At 40.3% G+C, this 26,748-nt stretch overlaps 1 protein-coding gene across 4 annotated transcripts in view; it reads right to left on the bottom strand.

Moving 5' to 3' along the window:
- The window catches only part of CCNYL1 (cyclin Y like 1), a 46,704-nt gene that overhangs the window by 4,760 nt on the left and 15,196 nt on the right, over window positions 1-26,748 (bottom strand). For 2 of the 4 annotated variants that reach the window (XM_054478446.2, XM_054478441.1), the window contains 8 exons: window positions 26,546-26,620; window positions 24,546-24,580; window positions 17,380-17,480; window positions 13,999-14,034; window positions 10,744-10,795; window positions 9,104-9,223; window positions 4,203-4,369; window positions 303-465 (listed from right to left, as the gene is read on the bottom strand). In XM_054478446.2, the coding sequence (XP_054334421.1) occupies window positions 303-465; window positions 4,203-4,369; window positions 9,104-9,223; window positions 10,744-10,795; window positions 13,999-14,034; window positions 17,380-17,480; window positions 24,546-24,580; window positions 26,546-26,620 (749 nt within the window). The remainder of the gene's footprint in view (window positions 1-302; window positions 466-4,202; window positions 4,370-9,103; window positions 9,224-10,743; window positions 10,796-13,998; window positions 14,035-17,379; window positions 17,481-24,545; window positions 24,581-26,545; window positions 26,621-26,748) is intronic. The other 2 variants (XM_054478443.1, XM_063647836.1) reach the window with 2 other exon arrangements.

Here is a 26,748-nt window from a genome sequence, read left to right as displayed (position 1 = left end):
TATGGTTATGTGAAAGGGCAGAAGTTCAAAAGGAAACCTCATTAACAACAGATTAAATTTGATTTAAAATATTCTGAATTATGGTCACAGAAGAGTTAATATGTATAATTTTTAAATAATGTTGATCCTTGTATAAACCATAAAAGACACAGGAAATCTGACGCCAAAGGGCTAATAAGCTCTTCAGTGTTAGTTAATTTTAAAGCTTTCCATTTTCCTAATCACTACTTAATATGATTTAGTCACAGATGTTGGCTTTGGTGGCTGATGGAAAACCTCACTTAGTGACTTCATAGCCTTACCTCTAGGTTCTGTGCTCTTTCTTTGCTAAGAGGAGCAAATAGAAAATTCAGGTTGTTGTCATCTGCTAAGGAGCGAAGGTCAAAGTAGTATTTGGCATAAACACTGGCAGGAACATTAATATTAAACTGAAGAAGCTCCAGAAAATGCCTTTCCATTTCATTCCTGGAGGAGGAAGAACACAACAGAACCAGCACAGGACAATGTCAGTCAACTGGGCTATCTTCAAAAATATCATTCTAAGCGACTAGAATGGCTCTAAACTCTGTTTTAAAATATAGGCTACCCAGTTGTATTAACATAACTAATGTTCACACAAGGTACATTTACTTGTGGTCCTTTCTGCATCCCAGCACTCTGGAACTGGGATGAAGGTTGAAGGTTACGGCCTCTGATGCACTTGTGCTGCTGACTCGGGCCTCATTCTTCAGAGTTCCATTAGTGCAGCTGTACAATTCATACTTCACGCTCACTCACAAGGCCCCACTATAGTGATCAGATGAAAGGAATGATGTATGCTGTTTATTAGCTCTGAAGAACTTGCAGACATTTTCACCAGGCTGATAACAGGAAGGGGCTTATTGAAGTAGAGAAGCACCAACAAAAGGAGTGGGCATATCACCACGGCAACAAATGGATCCATCGAGAGCCACTGCTATTATCTCTGAGGGGGAAAAACTCTTGAGGCAACAAGGATTCATCTCAAATAAATAAATAAGCAAGCTACATTACAGGGGAAGGGAATCCCCTCCCCCTGTCCCAGCGCATGAGGCTATGTCAAAGGGCATAATGCAAGTTTCTGCTCACTTTAATATTATGAAGGTGAGAAATTGTCACTATGACAGGGTGAGGATGCTCTTTAAACTTTGGAAGGCAGAAAGATCAAAGGTGGATGTCTTGGCTAGACTAAACCCATTTTATGATATGACTTATGGTAGGTCACCGGACTTAAAAACTCAGTGTTTCTTCTGAGTTGGGAATGAAACCCTGAGGTGCTCAGTATCTACCATCCTGGTCAGAACAGAATGTAGGAGTGAGCTGAATGCAGTGGGAGAGGAAAGGGCTGGGAGTAGTAGTCGGCCACATCACCACACAGCTGCCCTTGCCAAATGCTTAAGCAAATAAACATAGAACTAGAGAAAATCTTAACCACTTTCACAGTAATCCCTATAAGGAGTTAACTGTATAAAAATGATAAATACCTAAACAACATATTTGGTTTCTTGGTTTTAAAGTTTTAATATTTTATCCACTGGCTAAGTCAACAAATGCTTGATGATCTCCTGTACGGAGAGCAGTTAATATGAGCAGAGATGTGGTTTTCTCATTTGCTGAGCTTAAAAACCCAACTGAACCTACTTCCAAAATTAATTTCCTGTTCATATGTCCACAAGCCTATAGAAATGTAAATCAGATAATGTTTTGATAATCAGCTAACCAGGACTTAATTTACTACAGCAATAAATGCACTTCACAATCCCTTTTATATTTTTTCCACTAACACATTTTAACTGTGTAGAAATATAGTACTTCATAGGATTAACACACATATTAATAGAGGTTTAATCACTGAAGAAAAGCATTATGCTTACAGAATATGCATCTTCTAGGTTTTTTGTTGTTTTTTAAATGGCTAGGTGGCTGAATAGCATACAGGCACAGCAAACCGTCTGAATAGCAGCTGCTCAGTTTAACTTATTCTTTTAAAGGGAAATATATTCTAACAGGACATGTAGATGTTAAAAATTTTTAAGAAAAACCTGATAGACACCAATTTAAAATTGTTTCAATTTAGACTCAAAATGAGACCACTACAAATAGTCAACAGCAGGGGGATGAGACAAATGTATATTAAACAGTTTGTTGAAATGCTTTCCAAAGATCATAAACAAAAGCAGCCTGTTTTGTAGCATAGCTCCTGGTGCTTCCCTGGGCATACACAAACAGCACTATTTAGAACTGGTCTTCTTGGAGCTGGCCCCTGCCACTGCTGCTCCTGAAGCTTACATCTGTAGAAACCTGCACATTTCCCTGCATGTTCTCTGATACTGTATCTTGAACTAGAGCCCCAGTCAGTTCAGTTGCAGGTTTTGAGAACATTTTAGCTGCCATCATGGTAGGACTAAGTGTTCATAATAATAAATTTTGCTTCCTTCAAGAAACCAGTTTGCAGACTGATGACAGCAGTGATCAAAGTCACTTTAGTTTCTGCAATTTCCAAAAGTACTTCCATTTGTTTCAAATTCATTTGCTGTCACACCCTTTGCTAAAACGGCTACCAGCAATATCACTAGGGCTGTTCGGTAAACAGTAAAGTGGTCAACTTCACCAAAAGCCACTTCAACAGCTACCACAATTACTGGTTCCTTTTTAGTCACAAGTATCCTCACTTCAGTTGTGAATATATGGCATGGTAATTCTGAATGACAGTCATATGGAGTAATGGGCAAAGGCAATAAAAACAAACTCTTGCCACTGCCTGTCATGACCTTGATCTTCCTCTGCTGCTCAACATCATCAAGAAGTGCTCCTTCATATTTTTCTAAATGCTACCCACAAAGCCATTCTCACTGTCTGGTGGGCACCCTAACAGCCTTTGCTGGAAATGCCTCCCTGGCTTAGCCTGCCTACCAAGCTCCAAGGCCCTTCCCTTCACGGCCGTCACAAGGCCAGCCTGGAAGGAACCCTGATGAAACTGCTGTTTCAGGGTCATATTGGTGCCATCTGTGAGGAACTCCATGACTCAGCAAGGATCCTTGCACTCTCATAGGTAACTCAAGGCCCCCAAAGTGGTGCTGTGGTTGTCCGAGTGCCCAGGGAGCCTCTCGAGTGTGGTGAGCATTGGGTGATGCCCCAGCAGTGCTTCTCAGACCGCCTGAGGGGAACGCTGGAGCTTCCTAACTCATGAGACCAATTTCTAAATACAAAAAACACTCCTAATGGGGAGGGGTCAGGGGCACAGGGATCTTCGTATCTCAAGGCTTCTGTAAAAACAGACCTTCAGATAAAACGTGGAAAGACTAGCAAAAGCAAATATACAATGTGTGACTCAGGTTGAAGCTTTGTAACTTCTCAATAGTCCAGAGGCCCTAAGACCTTAATAGTGGCCAAACAATTATTTCAAAGGCCAGACATATGCCCTTAAGGGCTGTTTATACCCTACTGGTCACATGAAAAAATATAAATGAATGAATGAATGAATGAATGAAAAAGAGAAAGGAGCTTGAACTGGCAGATAACTTTTTAAAAGCCATAAAGAGGCCAGGCGCAGTGGTTCATGCCTGTAATCCCAGCTCTTTGGGAGACGGAGGCAGGCGATCACAAGGTCAGGAGTTCAAGACCAGCCTGACCAACACAGTGAAACCTCGTCTCTACTAAAAATACAACAATTAGCCAGGCGTTGTGGCGCATGCCTGTAATCCCACTGTAATTCCAGCTACTCAGGAAGCTGAGGCAGGAGAATTGCTTGAACCTGGGAGGTGGAGCTTGCAGTGAGCCGAGACTGCGTCACTGCACTCCAGCCTAGGCAACAGAGCAAGACTCCATCTCAAAAAAAATTAAAAAATAAAATAAAATAAAGATATTTACTGTGCTATGTTGTTCTGGTAGTATACTTGTAAGATTTTTGCCAAAAACCACCCAAAAAATATTTTTCAATTTATCAAGCAGATTATTACACATCAAAACCTAACAAGTAATGATGGAAAATATGAAGTTAGTTTTTTTTTTGAGACAGAGTCTTGCTCTGTTGTGAACTGTTATACTAAAGATAGATATAGTCCTATGCCTATTTCCATTATCTGCATAATGTAACCTTTAAAAATATTCCTTAAATTGTTAACTTTATAAGAATAAGATACTAGAAAATAGTTAGAAAGTTCATCAAAACCTTACAAACTCACATGTCCTCAACTGTAATGTCCTTGAGGATCTGGCAGTAGTCCACATTCCATACAGCCTGATCGTCCCAAACCTTGGAGGCAAGAAGAATGGCTCCCAGAACAATCCTTTTCCAGTTGGTGGGACAAATGTCAATTTCAGCATAAGTTAAAAGCCTTTCTAAGTAAACCTGTAAAATAGAGCACTGGTCTTTGATTTTAGTTCAGTTTAAATGCTTTGATAAGCTTTTTTTTTTTTTTGAGACGGAGTTTCACTCTTGTTGCCCAGGCTGTAGTGCAATGGTGCGATCTCGGCTCACAGAACCTCCGCCTCCCAGGCTCAAGCGATTCTCCTGCCTCGGCCTCCCAACTAGGTGGGATTACAGGCATGCGCCACCATGCCTGGCTAATTTTTGTATTTTTAGTAGAGACGGGGTTTCTCCATTTTGGTCAGGTTGGTCTCGAACTCCTGATCTCAGGTGATCCACCCGATCCTCCCAAAGTGTTGGGATTACAGGTGTGAGCCACCGCGCCCGGCCCCGAAATGCTTTGATAAGAATTCATGACTGACAAATTTATTTTGTTTTTGACCAGAAAATAAGTGCCTTTTATTCTTATGTTCTACAGAGACTTTGCTTAGTCAGCCAAAGCAAGACACTAAATCACAGTTGTAGGTCAGATATCTCTGCTGCCTACTCTGCCCATATACATTTCCCACCCAGTCACAGGAATGATTGGACATCTCAGCAAAGAGCATCATCAAGAGAGGCACTCTTATCACCTCCACACTCATAATAGAGTTGTTCAATAAATACTGAGTGCCTACCAGGTACAATGTATCATACCTGGATGGCAGATAGTAATTTTACAGGTAGTTATATTATGCTCAAATATGTAAAACCCAAGTAATACTGAGCACATTTTTACCTTCTCCTTTTCACAGTAACTAACCCTTTGGTGGCACTAGCTTGAAGAACTGCTGGTCAAGAGAGCCACCCAGTGGCTGCTGTGCAGACCAGCATGACAGGTCTTTAGGGCTGTAAAATATTCCCCATATTCAGTGCCTTCACAAGGAACACAGATGGACAAAAGGATGTCTCTGGACCCCTGGTATTCCTCTAAACCTGCCAAGCAGTTTTTGAGACAATTTCATGAATTATTTTACATCTACCAAACATCCTTCAAAGAACTGAGCAAAGTGAACAGCTGAGTAAAGATTTCAGAGGTAAGCTGTAATTTGCTGTTACCTCAAAGGGTTCTCTGTGGAAGAGTATGTCTATATGCTGTTTGAACTCTGTATCAAGACAAAAAGAAATCTTTTTAGGCTGGAGTGCAGTGATGCAATCTTGGCTCATTGCAACCTCTGCCCCCTGGGTTCAAGGGATTCTCCTGCCTCAGCCTCCCAAGTAGCTGAGCACCCGCCAGCATGCCTGGCTAATTTTTGTATTTTTAGTAGAGATGGGGTTTCACCACGTTGGCCAGGCTGGTCTCAAACTCCGGCCTCAACTGATCTGCCCACCTCAGCCTCCCAAAGTGCTGGGATTACAGGCATGAGCCACTGCGCCAAGCCTGAAAAAAGTTCATTTTAACAGAGCTTATTTACTGTCTGAAGGTTATCAGATAGGCATATCAGATCTGGCAGTGTTCTCCAAACTCAACTGTGTTTTCAAAAAGGGGTACTGAAAATGACATGTTCTTAAGAGAGATTCTGGTCCCTTTCCCCCAAATTCTGCACTCTCAGTATCCTAAGAATGAACCTCTTTCACAGGGTTCAAATCTCAATGGGAATAATTAGACAACAGGGAAACAACATAGACAATCCCTCAACTTCCTGTTGCCTTTACGGGTAAGCTGGTGATGTGCTGATGCTCACTGATACCACTTGCCCTCCTGTGTCAGTGTAAGAGTTCTTTTCTTCCCACTAAAGCCAACTCCATCAGTGCAGTTGATCCCATTCCACTTGTGCAGAACACTGTCCCCACAACTGCGTCTTTTTGAAGGCTTTCTCCTTCTCTGCCAGAGATTTTCCCCAATGTGTTTCCTTTGTTCCCATCCCCCTCCCCACAACTCCCCGGATGTGTCCTCTCATTTGCTCAAAGCATCATGTCCTGGTGTCAGCTTCTCATGTCCCATCTCTCCTTAACCCACTCCTGTTTGTCCCTTGCTGCTGTCACTCTCCTGAGACTCCTCTTGCCAAGGTCCCCAGAGTCTTCACACTTACAAGCCAGAGCTCTTCATCCCACCGCTCCACTCCCCAAGTCTTCCCTAATATTGTACAGGGTATTTCCATTCACCTAGTTGCTGAGGCCAAACACCTACATTCAAGTTACCCCACACCAGACTGTGCACAATTCCTGCTATGTCCACCTTCACTGGTAAGCTGCTCGCTTTTGATTCTGAGCTGCCATTTGTCACTGCTCACCTGTATCACCCTCGTTGCTTCTTAACTCTCTTCTCTGCCTCTATTCTGCCAATTATGGTCTACTCTCTTCAAGTCATCAGCATAACTTCTTAAATTAAGAGCACTTCACTCCCCTGCTCAAAATCTACCCAAAGTACCCATCAAACTGGAATAAAAACTTCTTCCTGGCCAGGCGCAGTGGCTCACACTTGTAATCCCAGCACTTCGGGAGGCCAAAGTAGGCGGATCACCTGAGGTCAGGAGTTCAAGACCAGCCTGGCCAACATGGCAAAGCCCGGTCTCTACTTAAAAAAAAAAAAAAAATTAGGCGTGGTGACGGGCACTGGTAAGCCCAGGTACTTGGGAGGCTGAGGCAGGGAGAATTGCTTGAACCTGGGAGGTGGAGGTTGCAGTGAGCCAAGATTGAGCCACTGCACTCCAGCCTGGGTGACATAGCAAGACTCCACGTCTCAAAAACAAAACAAAACAAAACAAAAAAAACCTTCCTATGGCCTGCAAGCCAAAAGGCCCTATGAGTTATATGTGGCATTGCCCATGTGACCTCACCTCCTCCACTCTTTCCAACGCACTCCAACCACACTGGACACCTTGCTGCTTGTTCCTTGAACACACACACACACACACACACACACAAAATGTTCCTGTCTTGGCACTTGTCTGGCTGCCTGTAATGCCGGCACTCTTTACTTTCCTGCTTTGATCAGGTCACTGCTCAAATGTCACCTCTAGAGAGGTTCTTCCTGATCATTCTATCTGAAATAGTGAGCCCCTCCTGTCACTCTGTATCCCTTTATGCTGCTTCATCTTCTCGCTACTTACCACTACCTGAAAAAATGTCTTCCTCACTAGAACATAAGCTCATAAAGGCAAGAACTTTGTTCAATCTGCCTCTCCTCTACTCTAGCATTTGGTAGCTCACGTCTGTAATCCCAACACTCTGGCAGGATCGCCTGAGGTCAGTTCTGAGACCAGCCTGGGCAACATAGCTAGACTCTAGTTCTACTAAAAAATTAAAACAAAACAAAACAAAAACAAAAACAAAAAACAAGAATAGTGGCACAGAGTAGGCATCCAGTGAATATTTACAGAATCAGAAACTTCTTGGCAGCATTTAACACTGGGACCACAGCCTCTCTTATCTTGATCTCTGTTCTTTATTACCTTCTGGGTTTCCTCCTTCCACACCATCTGGGAGCTTGTCCCTCAAACGCTAACAGTCTTTAGAGATCTATCTTCTATCCACTTTCTTCTCTTTTTTGAAAGATGGGGGTCTTGCTATGTTGCCCAAGCTGGACTCAAAACTACTGCACTCAAGTGATCCTCCCACCTCAGCCTCCCCAGCAACAGGGACTACAGGTGTGCACTACCATGCCTAGCTTCTCCACTTTCATGCTGCAACCTTTCTCTGTATTTGAACAGCTACTATAACTCTTCATTCCTTATCTCTAAGCTCAGATTCATGCTCCAGTCCAGTACACTCAAATGATTACTGGACACTGCCACTGCTACCTCACAGGCACACAGAGCTTAAACCATCTAAGATGAACTCCCCCTCTTCCTATACAGCTTTCCCTCCTGTATCACCTGTCTCTCTACATCTGGAAGCACCACTCCTGCTTCTCTACAGTATGTGCTAAGTGTTCCAAATGGCTTACAGCTCCATGAAAAGGCCTAAGTCTGATCCAGTACCCACTGAGGGGCTTCTATTCAAGTGCACAGAAGCCTTCTCTCCTAAATTCCAGTTGGATGCTAAAGGAGTAGGTACTGACCTAAGTATTCTTTCCCTCCAGGCCATGCAGTTGACCTTCCTCTATAGGTTTGCTATGGGGAGGAGTAAAACAATCCTAACCACTTAAATAGGATTTATTATTCAATGATAAAACCTTACCATAGGAATTCTGCATGAAGGACATAAAGTTAAGGACACAGCTATAGCTTAGTAAGCTAACCAGCAAAGCCTTTGTCCAAGTATTACTGGTACCACATTGCTGGGCAACATCACGAGCAGGCACAAGAGGTAGGCAGAGATGATTAAAACCCATCATCCAAGGAACAAAGAATTTAGGGCAATAGTTCTCAATCACAACACACATCGGAAATACCTGGGGAATAAAGCCTGGGACTTGGCTTAGACCTACACTGGAATCAGTGTCTGGCTCTGAACCACATAGTTTTGTTACCACTCCCCATCACCCCCAGCCCTGCCACCATGCCTTGTATGTGTACACACTGAATGTGTACATGTGCATTGATGGGTAGGGGGAGAAACCAGAAATCTCCCGGCTGCCTTTTGTAGCAACTGTTCTGTGATGAGAAAAGTAATGGAAACATGTTCAACCATAATGATGATTAAACGCGAATGTATGTATTTACGTTTCTTTCATAGGTTCCTCTTAAAGTTCTGATGATAATTTCAGGAACCTATTTTTATTTGAAAAATAGGACCATACCCTGTGTACAAGACTAATTTCTAAAGACACTTTATAAATGAGAAATATCTTACCAAAGTTACTATTGCACATTCAGCTGTTAGCTGTGCAGCACTAAAAAGAGTACGAACAAATCTGTAAATAAATTTGTGCTCAGGATCATGCTTAAAGTATTCCTCTGGAACTTTTTCTCGCTGAAAGAAGAAAAGATGCAATGTTAGTATCCACTGAAGAAAAAAATCTTAAGTTTTTTTTTTTTGAGACTGAGTTTCACTCTTATTGCCCAGGCTGGAGTGCAATGGCATGATCTTGGCTCACTGCAACCTCTACCCCCCGCGTTCAAGCGTTCTCCTGCCTCAGCCTCCTGAGTAGCTAGGATTACAGGCACCCGCCACCACGCCCAGCTAGTTTTTGTATTTTTAGTAGAGACGGGGTTTCAACATGTTGGTCAGGCTGGTCTCAAACTCCTCACCTCAGGCAATCCACCTGCCTCGGCCTCCCAAAGTGCTGGGATTATAGGCGTGAGACACCACGCCTGGCCTAGGCACTTCTTTTTTTTTTTTTTTTTTTTTTGAGACCCAGTCTTGCTTTGTTGCCCAGGCTGGAGTGCGGTAGCACAATCTCGGCTCACTGCACCTCCGCCTCCCAGGTTCAAGTGATTCTCCTGCCTCAGCCTCCTGAGTAGCTGGGACTACAGGCGTGCACTACCATGTCCGGCTAATTTTTTGTATTTTTAACAGAGGCAGGGTTTCACCATGCTGGCCAGGCTGGTCTCAAACTCCTGACCTCATGATCTGCCCGCCTCGGCCTCCCAAAGACCTGGGATTACAGGTGTGAGCCACCATGCCCAGCCGGCCTAAGTACTCCTAAGACCAGCAGTGTTGACGTTTGAGCCCATGTACCCCTTAAAATAATTCTGGTTGAGTGACATGACTTTTAGTTTTTAAAATATAAACAATTGGATCTTAAAATATCATAATGATTCAATACTCATCACCATTTATCATTAAGGAAAAATACAGGCACAACTCAGAAAATTTTTATGTTCCTTTCCACTTTCTATCCACAGAATTCTATCAAAATGTAAACTACTTGTAGGCTCAAAAGTCTTACTAATCATATGTCAGGATTCTCTTAAATACACTTTGAAAAACTTTTTTTTTTTTTTTTTTTTTGAGATGGAGTCTCACTCTGTCGCCCAGGCTGGAGTGCAGTGGAGCAATCTTGGCTCACTGCAAGCTCCGCCTTCCGGGTTCACGCCATTCTCCTGCCTCAGCCTCCCGAGTAGCTGGGACTACAGGCGCCTGCCACCGTGCCTGGCTAATTTTTTGTATTTTTAGTAGAGATGGGGTTTCACTGTGTTAGCCAGGATGGTCTTGATCTCCTGACCTCGTGATCCGCCTGCCTTGGCCTCCCAAAGTGCTGAGATTACAGGTGTGAGCCACCACACCCGGCCTGAAAAAATATTTTTAGTTTCCTGTAACCATCAGGCTCAAAGGCTTCACTGTCCAAGACAAGCATTAGCCACGAGCGGCTATCATAAACCTGAGGAAGTGAATTTTTAAATGTTGACACCATTTTAATTGATTTAAATTGTTTTCTAATTATCTTCATAGAGATCATGTATACTTGTTAGGACTATTTATAAATATCAGCATGAAATAAACACAACTCTATGAGAGAAAAATACTACCTCAAAAAAAGTGACACTTACTGTAAGTGGATGTGATCTCTCATCAAAAATATCCAGGGATCTATTTGCATCTCTATAAAATAAGAATATGCATTGAAGAAGTTAATTCAGGAATTGTTAATATCTGAGTAAAATGTCTGCTGGGGGTGGCGGGAGATGCCTCCTGTTTGCTTTGGTGTTTGCTTCACCAAAGCAAAGAGTTGTACAAATTCTTCTCCTGCATCCCAGCCTTCAAAGGATTTCCTGACCTCTTTTTACTCAGCACATGAGGTTCTATACTGTGAAGTCTTTTCTACAATGACGATTCAGAATTGCCTTTAAGTATTGGCCCTCCCTAACAGGCAAAGGTAATAAAGTATATTTTCACTCTTCTAACCCCTCACTGGAACTCAAGAACATTTTACACAGCAGTAGTGGTGGGCAATAAAATCTTTAGAACTTTAATATTAGACTGTGAATGAGATTCAGATTTCCCAGCCTCTTCCTCTCTAGTTCTCTGTATTACATTCTTGATATGTATTTGTTTAAGTAGTTTGATGAGTTAAAAACCTTATTGCCTTTTTATTTTAAAAGAGACGAGTCTTTGATAATCTTTACAAGTTTATAAAACTAATACATTGTGCTCATTTAATAAAACCAGTGGTTCTCCAAGTGTGGTCTGTGGACTTCTGGAGACCCTCTAGAGCCTTTTCCAAGAGGTCCTTGAGGTCAAAACTGTTCTTATAAGAATACTTATTCAACCTGAGAAAGCTGATTGAAAATTTAGAAATAAAAATAATTTAAAAAAAAGAATACTAAGATATTGCTTGCTTTTTGACTGTATGACATTTGTAATGAGTGTATAACAGCAAAAGTGGGTAAACTGCTGGCTTCTCAGCATGAATCAAGGCAGTGCTACCAAATTATACTAGTAGTTATGCTACTGTTTACTGCTTCTTGCAGTTTAAGAAAAACACCTGCTTCAGTCACGAATATCCTTGCTGAAGCAGTAAAAATTAATGGTATTATTAAATCTTGACCTTTCTTTTCACTATTCTGGAGTAAGCAGAAAGTTCACATAAAGTAATTCTGCATATCGAGGTATAGTTGTGTTAAGGAAAAGTACTTGTGTTTTAATTGTGAGCTAAACAAGCCATTTTTTTTTCACAGAATATCATTTTTACTTGAAAGTACAACTATCATTCTCAAAAATGAAAGAAGTGGCCTGGTGTGGTGGCTCATGACTATAATCCCAGCACTTTGGAAGGCTGAGGCGGGTGGATCACTTGAGGTCAGGAGTTCGAGACCAGCCTGGCCAACGGGTGCAACCCCATCTCTACTAATACAAAAATTAGCCAGGCATGGTGACAGGCGCCCGCAGTCCCAGCTACTCAGGAGGCTGAGGCAGAAGAATCACTTGAACCCGGAAGGCAGAGGTTACAGTGAGCGAAGATGGCACCAGTGCACTCTAGCCTGGGCAACAGAGTGAGACTCAGTCTCAAAAGATAAATAAATAAAAAGTTTTTAAAAAATGAAGCCTGTCACTTCAAGAAAATAACACTATTTGTTGCAATGATAAAATTCAAGCTTTCAAACTAAAAATCAGGACTTGGAGAAACTTGTACCTTATTATGTGAGTTTAACAGCTTCTCAATACTTAAAGATTTTTTAATGCAATTGGTGGTGATACTAACAAAAGTGAGCTTTTGACACTGTCAAGAAATGTGAGCCAGGCTGGGCGTGGTGGCTCACGCCTGTAATCCTAGCACTTTGGGAGGCTGAGGTGTGCGGATTGCCCGAGCTCAGGAATTCGAGACCAGCCTGGGCAACATGGTGAAACTCTGTCTCTACTAAAAATACAAAAAATTAGCTGGGTATGGTGGTGTGTACTTGTAATCTCAGCTACTTGGGAGGTTGAGACAGGAGAATCGCTTGAACCCGGGAGGTGGAGGTTGCAGTGAGCTGAGACTGTACCACTGCACTCCAGCCTGGGTGATAGAATGAGACTCTGTCTCAAAAAAAAGAAAAAAGAAATGTGAACCAATATTTTCCATATAACCAATGCATAATATTAGAAAACCAAGTAAGGGGAAATGATACATTTATTGTACAAGACAGATGAGTGAGTACTAATAAAAAATTTATTGATACACAAAATTCCACTGTAACCATTTTAAGAAACTAGCACTTGTGAAGTGTTGGGTAGTATTAAAGAATACTGGCCGGGTATGGTGGCTCATGCCTGTAATCCCAGCACTTTGGGAGGCTGAGGCGGGTGGATCACCTGAGGTCAGGAGTTCAAGACCAGCCTGGTCAACATGGCAAAACTCCATCTCTACTAAAAATACAAAAATTAGCCAGGTGAGGTGGCATGCGCCTGTAACCCCACCTACTCGGGAGCCCGAGGCAGGAGAATCGCTTGAACTTGGGAAGTGGAGGTTGCAGTGAGCCGAGATCGTGCCACTGCACTCCAACCTGGGCAACAGACAAGACTTCGTCTCAAAAAAAAAACAAATAAATAAAAATAAACTAAAAAACAATACCCACAACCATCTGAAAGCTTTAAAAGTATACCTTTTACCAACTATATATTTGCATGAGGCTAGGTCATCTTCTTATCACTTCTTCAAAACAAATTACAGCTCACTACCAGGGTGCACTATTAGCCATGTAATAAACCTACACATGTACTCAATGTATCTAAAATAAAAGTTGAAATTAAAAAAAAAAAAACTAATTGCAAAGACAGAGATGAGAATCCAGCTGTTTTCTGTTAAGCTGGACACTAGAGAGTTGCAAAAATATAAATACATGACACACATTTTACTCAACTTTGTTGTTGTAAAAGAGAGTTATTTTTCATGAAAAAATATTATTTATGTTAACAATATGATTCTCAGTCAGGGGTTATATTTTTGTTGTCACAACCTGGGACAGCTGTTAAATATCCTACAATACACAGGACAGTCCCCACAACAAAGACTTATCTAGCTCAAAATATCAACAGTGCCAACGTTGAGAAACTGAAACTAAATATAGGGTTTTTTTTTTAATTCTCAATTTCAATTTCTAATGCAATAAATATCAATATAACCAACATAAACAAATACTCATTGGGATCCTCAGTAATTTAACAGCTGAAACTGTCTTGGGGACCAGAAAAACCACAAATGATTCAGTTCAATACTGTAATAGCACTCTATAGCTTATGATGTCTATAGTTATGACCTAATACTGAACTTGATATCATGCAAAGTAATTAGCTGGAATAACAAGACAGGTTTTAAAGGAGCTCACCTGTTCTTTATGTGGTAATATATTGCTAAGGTCACACTGTGAAGGAAAAAAAATTATTTTTAACAACTGATTTAAACATTTGTTAGGCCTGAAGACATTTTTTAAATGAGGGAAGGGAGGAATCCTCCTAGCAGCCCTGAAATCCTCTAGTTCAGAACAGTACCAAATGGGTACTTTCCCCTTGTTTTAGCTCCTTTCAGCAAAAATACACGAACCAAAATGCTAAGTAAGGCTGGGCGCAGTGGCTCACGCCTGTAATCCCAGCACTTTGGGAGGCCGAAGCAGGTGGATCACGAGGTCAGGAGATTGAGACCATCCTGGCTAACACGGTGAAACCCCGTCTCTACTAAAAATACAAAAAATTAGCCGGGCGTGGTGGCGGGCGCCTGTATTCCCAGCTACTCAGGAAGCTGAGGCAGGAGAATGGCGTGAACCCGGGAGGCAGAGCTTGCAGTGAGCCGAGATCGTGCCACTGCACTCCAGCCTGGGCGAAAGAGCGAGACTCTGTCTCCAAAAAAAAAAAAAACCCAGTAATATGCTGTTAAAATACATGTTTCTGTTGACTATTATAATATATAAATAATTACATATATCCCCATTTGCTCTTCTGCCCATAGAACCTTTCATCTTATACAAGTTCTACCTATTTGTATACATGCTTAAATTTAAACTATTTGGTTTTTTGGTTATTTTTATTTTTTGCTTTTTAAGCTGTTAGGCTCTGCATTTCAGTTGATTTAATTAACTATCATCTACCCACCCATTTTCCATTATTTCCCCTTAAATAAAAGTGTTTTATACCAAATAAAATCATTTATGATCAATTTTGCATCATTAGTAGAAAATTTATTAGTAAATAAGTGCACACAAAACCAATGATAGGTGTAGCTATCCTGAAATAAGCAGTGCTAACAATGCAGCATAAAACTACAAAGTGTAATATTAATGGCAAGTATTTCCACATTGGTTTAAATAAAATATTAGTGAACAGACACGACTTTTCAGATATGTTACTGTATTCCTAAATTACCCACAGATGTTGTGTATCAGGAAACAAGGAGTTGTCTTAGGTAAGTTATATGCTTCCATTTGCCCTCAGTCTCTAAACTGAGGCTCAAAATAATTGAGGGAAGGCAAATCTGAATTTTAAGTCCATACAATGTTAGCACTTTTTTAAAAAGTCTGTAACATTAGCATCTAAGATGGATACTTCTATAGTGCTTCAAACATTTTCATGTCCAAATTGATTTTAACATTACAGAATTTGAAGTTATATGCTGAAAAGGACCACGGAAACTTACATGACATTTAATCCAACACCCAGTTTACAGATATGGGAACCAAGGCTTAAAACTGACTTGCCCAAGGTCCCACCAAATAGAAGCAGTTCATCCTCCTACATTCAGTTAAGCAGTGGTTCTCAAACTTTCTGCACACTGCAATCACCTGAGGAGCTTTAAAAACTGCCTAACTTCCAACTTGAGACATTCTGATTTAATTGGCATTGGGTATGACTTGGGGCATGAGGAGTGTTTTTTGTTGTCTTTTTGTGTGTTTTGTGTTTTTTTGAGACAGAGTCTTGCTCTGTCGCCCAGGCTGGAGTAAAATGGCACAATCTCGGCTCACTGCAACCTCCGCTTCCCAGATTCAAGCTATTCTGTCTCAGCCTCCCAAGTAGCTGGGATTACAGGTGCACGCCACCACACTTGGCTAATTTTTTTGTATTTTACTAGAAACGGGGTTTCACCGTGTTGCCCAGGCTGGTCTCAAACTCCTGAGCTCAGGCAATCTACCCGCCTCGGCCTCCCGAAGTGCTAGGATTACAGGTGTGAGCCACCACGCCCAGCCTGAGGGTTGTTTTTAAAGTTCCCCTGGTGATGATTCCAATGTGCTGCAAATTTTGGGAATGACTGAGTTAGGGTCAAGATCAGAATCATCTGGGATGTGCTTGTCTGTGTAATTCTGCCTCACATGCCTTCTCCATTTTCCTAAAAGGCTTGTGACTGCCTAGAGATCAAGGGAAGGTGGAGGTGAGATGAATGTGTTTGTAGACATATATTTTGAAAAAAGTTGCATAAGTGATTCTGATATGGCTCACTCATCCCATGAGAATAATGCACTATTAAGCCATGATAAACATTTTTCAAAATCTTTCCTAAAAATCAATTTGCCATACTAGTGAAACCTTTATTTAACCAGTAGTGAAATATACCAAATGATCATTTCTAAAACTTACTGAGAACAAATTAAAATTTACTGTACTTCCAAAAGTAGACATCTAAAAATTAAGACTAAAATGGGGGGGAAAAAGCATGAAATCTATTATACTTGTTTGAGCAAGGTTAATCTTTAAAACTACTTTGAATCTTATAGAAACATCAGAACCTTTTGAATTCAAAAGAAGCCAGGGGCTCTAGCCAAAGTGGAGTGGTTTTTTAACTCAAGGATTTAGGACCCTGGCTGAATACAAACATTGAATGATTACTCAGTAGGTGCCAAAGCTCAGGACTTTAGACAGAGTCAGAGTCCAGTTTGTGCTGAAACACAATTCGATTTCAACTATTGTTTTAAGTGAGAGAGGAAAGTGACATTATTATGAGTGTAAATTTGCTGCTTTTAAAGTAGAAGTTACTGATAATTGAACTAAAAAAAAAAACTAGTACATTAGAAACAAAATTAAGTTTATAAGCTAGTTATGTTTTTAGACTAAAAAGTAAAATTAGGGATAAGGACATTAATATTCTAGTGCAGCACTTCCCAAACTGTGTTCTGAAAATCAACGCTCATAATCCAAGGAGATGTTAATAGTTTCCTGACAACCCCAATGGAGTTGTTTGCTGTTGTTGTTGGTTTTTAAATAAACTTGAAAAGTTCATCTTACGGTGTTCTGAAAGTGCATCTCAGATTGTGCCCAAGAGGTGCTCATGCACGACAGGGAAAATTTAAATGCAGATACACTATGGTGCCAGTAGAGGACAAGCTGTTCCTTCTTCCAAGAGTAGTTTGCAAAGCAGTACACATTGTTTTAGGCCTGTAACTCATAACAAACTAATGTTTCTCCAGAAACATCCAATAAAAAGCACCTCTCCTTCTCACATTATGTTCAACACTGTCTTAACATAAATGCATTAAATAAATAGCTACACTTTTCTAGGATTACTTCTTCACTAACTGGCTTTCCCTTCCACCATGCAGCCTAAGATTAAAACAGGAAATTAAAATTCATATTTAGATCCTTGAAATCAATATATAGTTGACACCAATTTCTTAAATCCATTGCTGAAAAGGACAATCAAATGGCTGAAATTACCGAGGATGGCTAGGATGCTTTTAGCATAAGGGGGTCTGTCACTCAGCCCTTGGCAGCCTAGTTGTACTCACCATTTTACTGTGGTTCTAAGATTAGGCTGGCTGACTGTGCTGTCATCTAGAAATATTGTTGAGCATGAGCTATACTTTTTAGTAAGCTGCCCTGGAGATACCTGAAGGGGAAGGGAAATAGAAGAAAATGTCACAGTAAGTTAAACCTATAAAAGTGTGGTTTTTCCTTGGTTAAAATGTCAAATGATAAAGCATTAAGATATTTCTTACACTCCATGAACTGCCTGAGTGTAGTATCATGTGCAGCTCTATGGGAAACCCAGTGGAGGCTCTCCCACAGACTGTTTGAGGAATGGGTTATGAAATGCTGCTCTTGTGGTACCTATAATCAAACCTGGCAAGCATCTGTTATGCATTCCCTGTATAAATTAATGGGAAAAGTTTACAATAAGATTTGTTTTTTTCTTGAGCAATAAAAAGCAGCTGAGATTGTCTATTATTCCTTCACTACAGTAAAATGTAATGCCTTAAATCATATTTGCGTAAGAGCATTTTATTGCAGTAAATGAAAGCCTAATACTACATTTACTAAGTTACTAATATTAAATGTATTAGTTCAGGAGACAGTATGAGAAACAAGTGTTTCACAGTCAGAGGCTTCGTCTGCCAGGGCTGCTCCATCACCCTCAGTGAGAGGGCCTGTTTTCTTATGTGGAGGAGAAAAAGTAACACTTTAATATTCCAAACAAAAAAGATGACAAAAACAACTTTAGGAATTTAACTTGCACTTCATATTTAAATAAAACTGCCATTACATTATTCAAATGAGAACCTCAGAGAACACTCTCCATTTCAAAATGTTATTAATTTCATTCTATAAGTTATTTGACAGGCATCATGGCACTTGCCTCCCTCACTCATGCTGCTCTGCCTGGACTACCTTGTTCTTCCTCCTTATCCCAATAAGCCTGACCCCATCTACCTTCTGGGATCCCTTTGCCAGCAGCCGCACCAAAAAACATTTCCCTTTTGGTACATTCACCCATCTAATTCACCACTTGTTACATGATACCAACTGCTTGTGGAGTATCCCCTCACAAGAAAGTAAGCTTCTCCAGGGAAGGAAGGACTCTTCCTCCTCTTACCTCTGGCTGCTGAGCACAGAATTGGGGACAAATTAAGGAGTTCAACAAGTGTTTGACAAATTATTTAAATCAGTTACAATTTGGAAGGTAAATGCTACTACAGACACAAATTAGCAGAATTTATCTGCAGTTGTATCAAGGAGGTGACTATGAACTTTTTGAGCCCTCTAGAAAATAAACCATCTTTAAAACACTTTAGAAGTATCCATTTATTTGGGAAGAGTGCAACAGTCAAATACTGAAACAGCCTGAACTATGTTAAGAAGGTCAGTAACCAAATCCCAGTCATTGAATAGCTGAAAGTAACAGTAGCTTTTTTTTTAAAACCACAGAATACTAATAATTTTAACACATAAAAAAAAACTAATTCAGATGAGCCTTCCTTCTTCCTATTAATATGATAGTTTTTACCACGTTGTCACACTCTCCCATCAGTATCCCACACATATACATGAAAGACAGGGCAGGGAGAAGGTCTAGTCATTGCTTTTAAAAATGCATGCATTAAAAAATTGCCAGTAGCCAATAATCAGAAATATCCATACAGTGTAACACCATTTTGTTTCAGATGTTTTTACTGCAGTCACTTAATTCTTACTAACAAAAAGTCCCAGGTATTCTATTTTTAAAAAGTATTACTATTTGAAGGACCAAATTCTCCTTCAACCTAGAAATGTTTTCAACTATATCTAAACTCATGTTTCTTAAGCTATTATATTTAATGTATATAGTTTACATTAACTGTGTATGTGTGCTAATGTATACACTTTTATTGCCTCAAGAAACACATACAGTATAAAAAATAAAAATTGACTCATTCAAATACATTCATTCAAAGTGGAAGGTGGGGCTGGGCACGGTGGCTCACACCTGTAATTCCAGCACTTTGGAAAGCCAAGGCGGGTGGATTACCTGAGGTCAGGAGTTCGAGACCAGCCAGGCCAACATGGAGAAACCCTATCTCTACTAAAAATACAAAAATTAGCCAAGTGTGGTGGTGGGCTCCCATAATCCCAACTACTTGGGAGGCTGAGGCAGGAGAATCGCTTGAACCCGAGAGGCGAAGGTTGTAGTGAGCCAAGATCGCACCACTGCACTCCAGCCTGGGTGACAGAGCAAGACTTGGTCTCAAAAACAAAAAAAAAAAAAAAAAAAGAAACCTTTCTCTGCTAATCAATATATAGCATGAGACACACCACTAACTTTCAACTATCCAAATTTTTTGTTATCAAGAGTATCCCTACATCTCTTGAGACTAGAGGGTGGCAGAATTCAGCTTCTGAGCAAAGCAATTATAGCTGGCAACAGGTAATTCCCCCATCATCTTGCTGGAAAACTCAACAATTTCCTTTATTTTAGGCTAAAGCCTTACCAGTGCTGACTTACAACCTCAAGAAACTCTACTGACAAACATAATAATATAAAATATAAATACTTTAAAAAAATCCAAACAACAAAACACTACTGAAAGTTCACAGATGTTATTTCAGGTAGTCACAAAATAGGAACAAAGAATATATCATTCATCTTCATTTAGTCTGCACAAATGACAATCTTTAACAAGAAAGGGAAGGGGTACTGAGTAGACTTAAGGTAGAATAGCAAAGATAGAAAATAATCATACTTAGTAATCTACTGAGTCACAACTGAAACCTTAAAGATAAAGTACCTGTTGAACTTCTATGCCTATCCACTGACTTTTCCCATTGTGTCTACTGCCTCTAATTTTAACCCATTTAAAATAAGAGGTAAATGCTACTACAGAATCCATCTCAAAAAAAAAAAAAAGAATTAATGACTTTTAATTAACTTAAAAATTTCTGACATTTTGTGCATTAATGAAACACCTCCATCTATGCTGCACAGTAATGGGGCAATATAGCAGGGTGCAGAGTTTGAATACAATTCCTAAGGCCTTAGTAGAAGAGTATAATATGCTTATTATAGGTATAACTAAAAAATGTCTGGATTAGTATCATTATGTTGAATTTAAACTTAGATTTACACTTTAAATAAAGGTTCTAAATTTGGCTTAAACATGGCAGATTGACCATAAATTTATTTCCTTGCCCTCCTGAAATTTCATTAGAATTAAAGACATAAAGTAAAGGTTATACACAGGAGCAGGCAACAGGATTGACAGCAGATAATTTTTCTATTTATTTTATTTTATTTATTTATGAGACAGAGTTTATAAATTTATTTATTTATTTTTGAGACAGAGTCTTGCTCTGTTGCCCAGGCTGGAGTGCAGTGGTGCAATCTTGGCTCACTGCAGCCTCCACCTCTCAGGTTCAAGCGATTCTCCTGCCTCAGCCTCCCGAGCAGCTGGGATTACAGGTGCGTACCACCACACCTGGCTAATTTTTATATTTTTAGTAGAAACGGAGTTTCAACATGTTGGCAAGGCTGGTCTTGAACTCCTGGCCTCAAGTGATCCTCCCACCTCAGCCTCCCAAAGTGCTGAGATTACAGGCATGAGCCACCGCACCCGGCCACAGCAGATGACTTTTAATAAATCTTGAAAGATGAAAAAGACAAAGGAGTGGTAACTGATATGGAAGCACAACTTTAGTGCCTACAGAGAGTGACTGGAACAGGATCAAGTTAGTTTGTCTCACAGAACCCAAGGCAGACTTCAAACTCAGAGGTACATGGCACCTTGGAAGGTAGAGTGAAACATAAAACAAAAGCCAGCAAGGTCAGTTGAAAATATGTAGGTGCAGTCCCAGGTCCATCTGTCCTCCCATCTTATAAGGAATATAGAAGGTTCTGGGCTCAGAAATAGTAGGACTGAAATCTGGGAAATGGGAAAAAAAACTACATGCTGAGAAGTGGAACTCCACCTCCCTTTTCCAACTCTGCTTCTGGAAAATGAGCAGCCATGCTTATACTCCCCAGGTAGAAAATTGGGAGATTCTTCTCTGAAGAAACTGAACAGTCTCAGAAAAGACGCACCCAGCAGGGCACAGTGGCTCACACCTGTAATCCCAGCACTTTGGGAGGCTGAGGTGGGTGAACTTGAGGCCAGGAGTATGAGACCAGCTTGGCTAATACGGCAAAACCCTGTCTCTACTAAAAAAAAAAAAAAATTAGCCGGGTGTGGTGGCACACACCTGTAATTTCAGCCACTCAAGAGACCGAGGCACAAGAATCACTTGAACCCAGGAGGAAGAGGTTGCATCTTGGCAGAGGGTGCTGAGATCACGCCACTGCACTCCAGTATGGATAACAGAATGAGTCTCTCAGAAAGAAAAGCAAAGGAAAGGACAGGACAGGAGAAAGGAAAGGGGAAAGGAAGGAGGAAAGGAAAGGAAAGGAAAGGAGAAAAAAAGAAAAGAGAAAAGACAAGACAAGACCCACCAGATAACAGACTGAGGTCTTCTAAATTAAAGGCTGGCTTGGCCTCCAATGTCCTTGCAGTAAGAATCATCAGTTAACAAAAGTCCTGCTTCCAATTAGAGAAAGCCAGGGACTATCACATGTGAGGGAAGCCTCCAACAAGAGAGAGCAAAACAATAGGAAAAAGGAATGCATGGGAGTGGTGAAAATGCAGGAGCAAATGAAAACTTTAAAAAATTCTTAAAATACCTCAAAAAGATGAAAGATTCAATAGAACGGTTAGAGCATAAAGTAAAAGAATGCCCAAGAAGTAGAACAAAAGACTAACTAGAAAATGGGAGAGTGCAGGGGGAGACAATTAAAGATCAATGCAGAAACACTGGTCTAATAAGCTCAGCATCTGAATAGTAAGAATATCAGGAAAAAGAAGGAACAAAGAAAACAAAATTATCTAGAAGACATAGTCTACAGACTTATTGGTCCCAATAAAAAGAAAAGGTCCAGGCTGGGTGCGGTGGCTCATGCCTGTAATCCCAACAATTTGGGACGCCGAGGCAGGCAGATCACAAGGTCAGGAGATCGAGACCATCCTGGCCAACATGGTGAAATCCCTTCTTTACTAAAAATACAAAAAAATTTGTCAGGCCTGGTGGCGCGCCCCTGTAGTCCCAGCTACTTGGTAGGCTGAGGCAGGAGAATCGCTTGAACTTGGGAGGTGGGGATTGCAGTGAGCTGAGATCACATCACTGCACTCAAACCTGGCAACAGAGCAAGACTCCGTCTCAAAAAAAAAAGGAAAAAAGAAAAGGTCCATAGCAAGCCATATTATGAAATTTCAGGATCTCAGGGATACAGAAGGCACTAAAAAGTTTCCGGAGACATGTAAAAACTGGTTACACGTACTGTATCACACAATGGCAACAGATTCAAGAATACTATAACGAGAACACAATAGAGAAATGTCTTCAGAACTATGAAATTTAGAGTGAACCTAGCATTTTATACTCTAGCATTTTATACTCTTATGAAATAGGAAGCTTTGGCTAGGTGCAGTGGCTCACACCTGTAATCCCCACACTTTGAAAGGCTGATGCAGGTGGATGGCTTGAGCCCAGGAGTTTGAGACCAGCCTGAGCAACAGGGCAAAACCCCATCTCTACGGAAAAATACTAAAATTAGCTGGACATAGTGGCACATGCCTGTAGTCCCAGTTACTCGGAAGGCTGAGATGGGAGGATCATTTGAGCCCAGTAGGTTAAGGATGCAGTGGGCCGAGATCACACCACTGCCCTCCAGCTTGGGCAACAGAGTGAGACCCTGTCTCAAAAAAGAGAAAAAAAGAAAAGAAAAAAAAAAAGGCCAGGTGCAGTGGCTCATGCCTGTAATCCCCGCTTTGGGAGGCCAAGGCGGGCAGATCACCTGAGGTCACGAGTTCGAGACCAGCCTGGCCAACATGGTGAAACCCCGTCTCTACTAAAAATACAAAAATTAGCTGGGCGTGATGGCAGGCGCCTGTAATACCAGCTACTTGGGAGGCTGACACAGGAGAATCGCTTGAACCCGGGAGGCGGAGGTTGCAGTGAGCTGAGATCGCACCACTGCACTCCAGCCTGGGGGACAAGAGCAAGACTTTGTCTCAAAAAAAAAAAAAAGAGAGAAAAAGAAATAGGGGAGGTTTTCAGACAGGCTAGATCTCTAAATATGTCTGTCTATGGGCCCTTCCCCAGGAAAATGTACTCCAGTACAACTAGGAAGGATAACAAGATAGAGGGAAACACAGAATCTAGGATTTAGGGGACCCAACACAAGAGGACAGTTATGTGAGATCCCAGATGACTTCAGGGAGACATCCCAGGAAAACAGGCACAGAGCAGTCTTAGGAAAAGCCCATCTATATTTGAAGAGGATGACAAAAGGCTGAGGAAAGCTGTCTCCAAGAGAAAAATGGAACAGATGTGTTTTAGTAGATGGAAATATTTTTGATAGGCATGTGGCAAATGCTACAACATTTGGGGGGAAAAATAGCTGTTAGAAAACAGCCAAATGAATATAGTCAGGAAATTAATTCCACACACACACACACAAAGACATGAAAGCAAGGAGACCAGCCAAGGGTTACTACTGCATTTGGCTGTGTGAGCTAGTGCAGGCTAGAAAGAGACGTGCAGACATGCTCAGATTTCAGAAATATTTAAGAGAAACAAAGGATGTATGTACAAGGAGAAGACAGTGAGAATAATATATGACTCAGCAGTGAATAATATCTGTATAACCATAACAATGTAAACATCAATTACTGATTTAATTAAAAATGTGATCTATGTGGGAGAAATAGAGGGAAGAAAATAAGGTCACGGTGGAGTGAGGAAGCTAAGCTTTCACTTGCTGTGACAGGAAGTCAACATATAGTGCTAAAAATGAACTTAGCTATTATAATTTTGTTACTTGATTTTTAAAAAGATTAAAAACTTTAGGCAAAAATATTTAAGGCAGATATTTATACCACAACCAAATTATTGAAATTTAACTTAAATGTCAGAAACCCTTAACAAATGGGTACACTAAGTCAAAGACTTTCCTGCATAAATCTGATTCTTAGAAAAATAGAAACGATTTAGAAAATCCACAAAAAGAGGCCCATACTAACAGTATTGGGTCCCCATTATATTTTTATGGAATCATGACAGACATACTTTTAATTCAACTGTTAATTTCTTAGCTTTCCAACTGTTTACTTACATGGTTTAAATGGTTGCTCTTCCTCTTTTCTCGCACTAAGAATAAAAAAAATTAGCTGATCAATTCTGATACAAATGCCACAGTATAAAAGTAGTTGCTAATCATCTGATTACCAATATACAAAATGATATAAAATTCCATTTAAAAAATAATTTCTAACAAAACTCATCATTTAAATCATCTGGCAAGATGAATCCCATAAAATAAAATCTAAAAACTTAGTTTTACTTTTTGACCTAACAGATATTCTATTACACAGAAATGAAAGAATCCCTACGTACAAAAGAAAGGGGCAAAACAAATTACGGTAAATGAGAAATTTAGCTAATTGGTTTCCCTGTTGTATATCTGAACCATCATCCAGTAGTATTTTTTAATTCTACATTTACAGGTAGCTTACTTTAATTACCAAGATCTAACACCTGACAGCCCTAAGAACCAGTTTCTGGCTAGGTGCCAATCTCTAGCTGCGCCACAATCACTACAAACATCCTGAACCACTTACTGGTCATCTACTAATATGTTACTGAAAAAATAAACGGGTCTTTACACAAGTGGAAAGTAAACTACCTTAAATTTAAATGTTAAAATGAATGTTAACCTAATTGAACATGGTATATTCAGCACATAAAATCATTTTAACAAAGGCCAGAAGAATAAAAGCTCCAAGAGGGACTTGGACCATGCTTTGTTTCCTATACTGCCTCTTCCTTTGATGCTAGACAAGTATCACAAGCACACACTGCTTACCACTGAAGAAAGAGGAGCATGGGATAGCTCTTCTTTTACTGCTTCCACACTCTGTATGTGTGAGAAGCCTATGGCTCTGAAAGAAACTGAGAAATACAACTATCCTAACCAGAAATGACCAGCTCAAGACAAAGTCCACACGAGCTTCGAAAATGCTGCTTACAACCCCCCCGCTTTGTGCTGTGCTGCATTACTTCAAATATTATAGAACCCCCACTTCTTGTATTCTTGCTGTTGAAATCAAATGAAAAACCTAGCTGTATATAGCTTTTTAGCAAATAAATTAGGATTTAACATAATTTTAAGGAAGATAAACAGGAGTACAGAAAAATACAACAGTTCTGATTCTCATCCTAAAACAAGCAGGACAAGGAGAATGTACGTAAGTTTCACTTGCTGAGGCTAACCTTCTGGGAAACACCATGGGGCATGTTTATATTTACACTACATTAGGATGGAAAAGCTAATAGCTTAAAAGTTCTCAGTAGCATAAATTTGAATGTGATAGGCTCATGTGGTTAGAGCATTGTATAAAAGGAAGCCAAAATCACAGATTCAATCCCTGTATATGAACTGATTTTTTGTTGCTGTTCAAATGAAACCAAGCTGCAGCTTAAATCCTATCATTCATCTTTAAAATGTACTCTTTTGGAGCAAGGGAAAGAGGTCAAAGAAGTATGGAGAAATAAGCATAAATCCATGATACTGGCCAGACGGCTCACGCCTGTAATCCCAGCACTTTGGGAGGCTGAGGAGGGCAGATCAGAAGGTCAGGAGTTCGAGACCAGCCTGGCCAACATGGTGAAACCCCATCTCTACTAAAAATACAAAAATTAGCCGGACATGGTGGCTCATGCCTGTAGTCCTAGCTACTTGGGAGGCTGAGGCAGGAGAATTGCTTGAACGTGGGAGATGGAGGCTGCAGTGAGCTGAGGCCCCATCATTGCACTCCAGCCTGGGCAATAAAGGCACCCCAGCCTCTCAAAAAAAAAAAAAAATCCATGTTACTAAATCATGTGGCCAATTAATTGTGTTATAAAAAGGTGGCAAAACCTGTAAATAGGTCTACATGTTATTACTAAACAATCACAACTAAAGGAAAGTATATCACATATTAAAATAAGTGAACATATGAAAAGAAAAATTTAAACTAATACATCAGTTCTTCTAAATACCTTCTATAATACATCCAATAAAACAGAAACAGTTTTCAGTCTTTTCCTTGGAAGGAAAAAACAGTATTGTCTTACCATCCGTTTGAGATTTGCTCAGGAAAATTGTGCTTGCCCTTGGATGGTCAGAAGGGTTTGACTCCAAAGCTAAATCTATAGAAGAGGAGGAAAAAGATGTGATACTTTAGGTGAGTAGAAAAGATGATTTCTGAAATACACATCCATTTTAATCACTTTTAACAGTCTTCAGGTAAGTTTTTAGTAATAAATATAAAGGAAAT

The sequence above is a fragment of the Pongo pygmaeus genome, chromosome 11 (genome assembly GCF_028885625.2).
Source record: "Pongo pygmaeus isolate AG05252 chromosome 11, NHGRI_mPonPyg2-v2.0_pri, whole genome shotgun sequence".
In the NCBI taxonomy this organism is placed as follows: domain Eukaryota; kingdom Metazoa; phylum Chordata; class Mammalia; order Primates; family Hominidae; genus Pongo; species Pongo pygmaeus.
This window is presented reverse-complemented; position numbering and strand designations above follow the sequence as displayed.